We start from the raw sequence: 4,671 nt of genomic DNA on the forward strand, positions 1-4,671 counted from the left end.
GCTCGGTATCCTTTTCCTAATATCTGACTGACAACCATCTTGGTGGTTTTGGAAAGCCTCGGAATAGGCGGTGTGGTTCCTTCTCCCACATACGTGGTGTTAACGAACTCGAAGGATCGAAAGGAACATTCAGGCACTTCTTCCGTCGCTTCCACGTAAGGCGTATCTGCTGGCTTGCTTATGAGTAAGTCCTCTTCCCCGTTAACACAGACAATCTTCCCTTCCACGATGAACTTGACCTTCTGATGAAGAGATGAAGGTATGGCCCCAGCCATGTGTATCCAAGGTCTTCCCAACAAATAATTGTATGAAGGAGCAATATCCATAACCTGGAATTCAATGGTAAAGGTACATGGGCCAATTTCTACCGGTATCTCAATGTCCCCTACTACTTCTCTCCTTGTTCCATCGAAAGCTCTCACGATCATCTGACTCTTTCGCATGTAGGACATGTTGATGGGTAAACGGGCCAAGGTCCTCATGGGCATCACATTTAAGGACGATCCGTTGTCAAGCAGTACCTTTGCGACGGTACAACCTTTACACTTGGTAGTGATATGCAAGGCTTTGTAATTTCCTCTACCTCCAGAAGGGATTTCTTCATCGCTAAAGGATATTATGTTACCCACCGAAATGTTCCCAACGATGTAGTCCAAATTTTCATTTAAGATATCGTGATCCACATATGCTTGGTTCAGAATCTTCATCAGAGAGTTCCTATGTGGTTCTGAGCTGAGGAGCAAAGATAGTAGTGAAATACGAGTGGGCAACCTGTTCAATTGCTCGACTACATTGTACTCACTATGTTTGATGAACTTAAGGAACTCGGCAGCTTCTTTTTCCGTCACCGATCCTTTTGAGTCATCTGTCGATTTCGGAGGTTGTACCTTTTCTTCTCTCAGACTTCGCTCTTTTTCCTTTCCCTTCTCATTCTTGAGATTCTCGAATGCTTTCGGTGAATAGCAACGTCCGCTGCGGGTAATCCCTCCAACACCAGTTATATTTACAGCATCATCTTGAGATTCAGCTATCCATTTTTCCGCTTTTGAAACTTGTACACTGCAGTTGTAGTTCCATGGGACAGCTTTGTTGTCTTTGTAGGGGAAGGGTTTAGGGACTTCGATGATCATCTTGGCATGGGTTTTGTCCTCCACAAACTCTCCTTTTGGTTCGTAGAAAATAGTTAAAGGTTTTATCTTCATTGGGTGAGTGGACTCCTTGGATATCATGTTTACTGCTGACTTTGAAACTTCCGTGTAAAACTCGATCTTTGATTCGTCTATCATTCTTTGCACTTCCTTCCGGAAAGAGCTACAATCCTGGATTAAATGCCCCACACATCCTTGTGATACAAGCAACATAGTCTTTGGATATCTCCTGAGTCATTCACAGTAGGACATTCCGGCCACACCTCAAGCATATTGGCTTTTACCAAGGCTTCAAATACTTTCTCCATGGAGGTTTCCACTTCCCGTATGTTCCTTTTAACATACACCTCCCTTTCGATTGCATTTACCCCTGCCCCAACATGATTTGGCAGTGAGTTGTTGTTAACATTCTGTTCCGGCTTTTTTTCAAAGTTTAGGATTCCTGCCTTGATCAACCCTTGCACCTTATGCTTGAATGCCATGCAATTCTCGATCGAGTGACCTTCGATTCCATAATGATAATCATAGTGGGCAGAAGTGTCATACCATCTCGGGAACGGAGGTTTTAATGGCTATATGTAAAAGGGTGCTACTAAATGGTTTGCAACTAACTGAGTGAAGAGTTCAGCATATGGGATTGGGATTGGGTCAAACTGCACTTTCTCTTGCTTGTTTCGCCATCCTCTTGATTCAAAGGTAGTATGGTTGTTTGAAGATGTTGTTTGTTGTGTGGTTGAAGCTGTAACAGGTGTGGAAGTAGGTGGGTGAATATTTGTGGGGTAAGATGTCCGTTGGATGGGATTATATGGGTACGGGTTAGTGAAGGCATTTGGCATAGGCGGGTATAGGTATGGGCTTTGTGAAGTTTTGTTCACAACTGGGTAATAGGGGTATGGTAGGTATGGCTGGTAAGGGTTGTATGTTCCTCCTTGGTGTTGTCCTGAAGTGATGGCTTGGGCTTCTCCCTCTTTCCTCTTGAAAGTTCCCCCTTTCCTTGTGTTTGTCATATCACCTCCTTCTATCTTCCCTTGCTTAATGGCAGTTTCTATCATTTCTCCCGAAATCACCATATCAACAAAGTTCTTTGTGGCACTACCAACCAATCGTTCGTAGTAAAGGGCTCGCAAGGTGTTAACAAACATTACAGTGGTTTCTTTCTCAGTCAATGGTGGCTGAACTTGAGAGGCCACATTCCTCCATCTTTGAGCGTATTCTTTGAAGCTTTCAGTGGTTTTCTTCTCCATGTTTTGTAAAGAAAGGCGATCCGGATCCATATCTGTAACATGCTTATATTGAGCTACAAACGCCCGAGCAAGGTCTTTCCACGTGTGGATTCGATTGCGGTCCAGTTGGACGTACCATTTTGCTGCAGCACCAGTAAGGCTATCTTGGAAGCAATGTATCAAGAGTTTGTCATCATGAGCATATGCGGCCATCCTTCTACAATACATGGTGATATGTGTGACCGGGCACTTGGTTCCATCATACTTCTCAAAGTCTGGAACTTTGAACTTTGGGGGTATAACCACATCTGGAACCAGACAAAGCTCAATTGCATCCATAGAACAATACATTCCCATTCCTTCTACCATGCGCAGTCTTTCCTCAAAAAGGTCAAATTTTTGATGAGTATCGGGATTATCTTTCGATTCAACGGATCCACATTTGAGCTTCTCTTGTTCCTTTGGATCATCCAAATCAGGTACAGAGATGGGATCTGAAGGACTTGCCCCTCCAATTGGCCTTTGTTGAGCATAAGTCGGTGGTGGTCCTATTGGCATCCCAAAAAATGGATATTGACCCACGGATGGCATGGGAATAGAAGCATTCCTTGCAGGTGGAGGTGTAAATCCTGGTGGATACACGGGGTCTGTATTGGTTTCTGTCTGTTGAACGTCTTCTGGTGTACCAGAACTCCCTGCCGCTTTCTTTCCTTTATCTGTAGATATTAACTCCAAAATTTTTGATAACTGACCCATGATTTCTTCTTGCTTCTTCTCAATCTTATCCATCCTCTCTGAATGCTCGTCCCCCATGATCTTAGAACGGGCTCTTGTATTGTATCTGTGGAGAATTTGTTTTTCTGGAATTTTGTTCTATTAGTTCAAGGAATAAGTTAGAATTTTATATTGAGTGCATTATTATTTATTATTTTTATCTGAATCATGCATTATGATGCAAATGAAATGTATTTGAATAGGAAAAATATTGGCCATCCAACATTTACCATAAGAAAATCCGCATCCATAAAACTTAAATATCCAATTACATCATTGTCTAAAACCATACATAACTATCAAAAAGAAAAACCGACTTTGTCATATTGGTCCCTAACCATCTTGAGGTGATTGATCAACCGCTCACTCAATTCATCCTTGGGAAGGATCTCTCGCCTGAGTTCTTCGGTCTTGTCTGCCATTACTCGAGCTCTAAATGCCACTTCTCTCATCTGTCTCAGTATCCATTGCATTTCAGCTTCTTTCCTTTGAAGGCTTTGTGTGCATGAATTGTTTCTTTCCCTCATTTGGAAATATTCTTGCCTTATTGCTTCATACTGTGCCTTATAGCCCTCCATGGCAGTTTCCAACATGTCGCAGTCATTTTTCAACTCTTGGATGGTTTGTCCTTGTCTTCGTACCTCGTGCTGCAAAGCATTGTTGGCACTTTGGAGTTCTTGTATTCTGGCTAACAGAGAAGAATTTGCCACGCTCACTTCCTCAAACTTGCTTTGCCACTCATCCCGCTCTTTCAAAGCCACCCGTACCTTTCTTGCAGTTTCTTTCTTTACTTCTTCTAGCTCATCCTCATGTCTTCGCTTCATATTCATCATCTCCTTTTCAAGTCTTTTTCTCGTTAACTCACTCTCCAGCAGGACGTCTTGAGGTTCTGGGTTTACGGGATGTTTGGATGGATTCTTCGGGGGATGTATGACATTTTTCACCCTTTGGTCATGCCAAGTATGATATCCTGTGGTGACTTCATCAGTAACCCTTCCCTGATCTACTCGGCAAGTTTTCTTCCAGTCCTGAGCAATTTCCTCAATTCTCTTTAGCGTCTCTGGCTCTCCATATGTAAACTCTAACTGGTCGAGCTGGTGAGTCATGGGCACGAACTGCTCAGATCCGAACTGTCTCCGTACCATTATTGGGGCATAGCTGATGGCTCCCCAAGGTCCCATCAGTGGTACCCATGGCTTATCCCCACATTTATACATTACTTGCATTCGTGGCATCCATGGAGCTCTCCAAGTCACTTCAATGCTCATTAACCTCTGGAGCCTTGCGACCCACTCTTCTTTCCTTTTGTAGTCGGGCCATTCACTTTCGCAGAACTCAAGGATAGGACAACTCGCAGACAGATAAAGCTTTCGAAATTTGCTCTCTTTGCATTCGAAGTGGCTTTTGATCCATATGGTTAGGAGTTGAGCACATCCGATGAATCGTCCCTCACCTTTGCGTCGACAGAAATTCAAGGATCTGAAGGTTTCAGCTAAGATGGATGGGGCCGGGTTGATGCTCCTTGT

General features: G+C 43.4%; 2 protein-coding genes across 2 annotated transcripts in view; both read right to left on the minus strand.

Moving 5' to 3' along the window:
• Window positions 1-1,630, minus strand: part of LOC108661933 — a 12,155-nt gene extending 10,525 nt beyond the window's left edge. Inside the window, exons 1-2 of the mRNA XM_018120928.1 lie at window positions 1,412-1,630; window positions 36-1,319 (exon numbers count right to left, since the gene is read on the minus strand). Of these exons, the coding sequence (XP_017976417.1) occupies window positions 36-1,319; window positions 1,412-1,630 (1,503 nt within the window). The remainder of the gene's footprint in view (window positions 1-35; window positions 1,320-1,411) is intronic.
• On the minus strand, window positions 1,721-3,184 carry LOC108661934. The gene has a single exon (XM_018120929.1). It carries the CDS (start codon window positions 3,182-3,184, stop codon window positions 1,721-1,723), a length of 1,464 nt encoding a protein of 487 aa, XP_017976418.1.

This window comes from Theobroma cacao, chromosome 5 (genome assembly GCF_000208745.1).
Source record: "Theobroma cacao cultivar B97-61/B2 chromosome 5, Criollo_cocoa_genome_V2, whole genome shotgun sequence".
In the NCBI taxonomy this organism is placed as follows: Eukaryota; Viridiplantae; Streptophyta; class Magnoliopsida; order Malvales; family Malvaceae; genus Theobroma; species Theobroma cacao.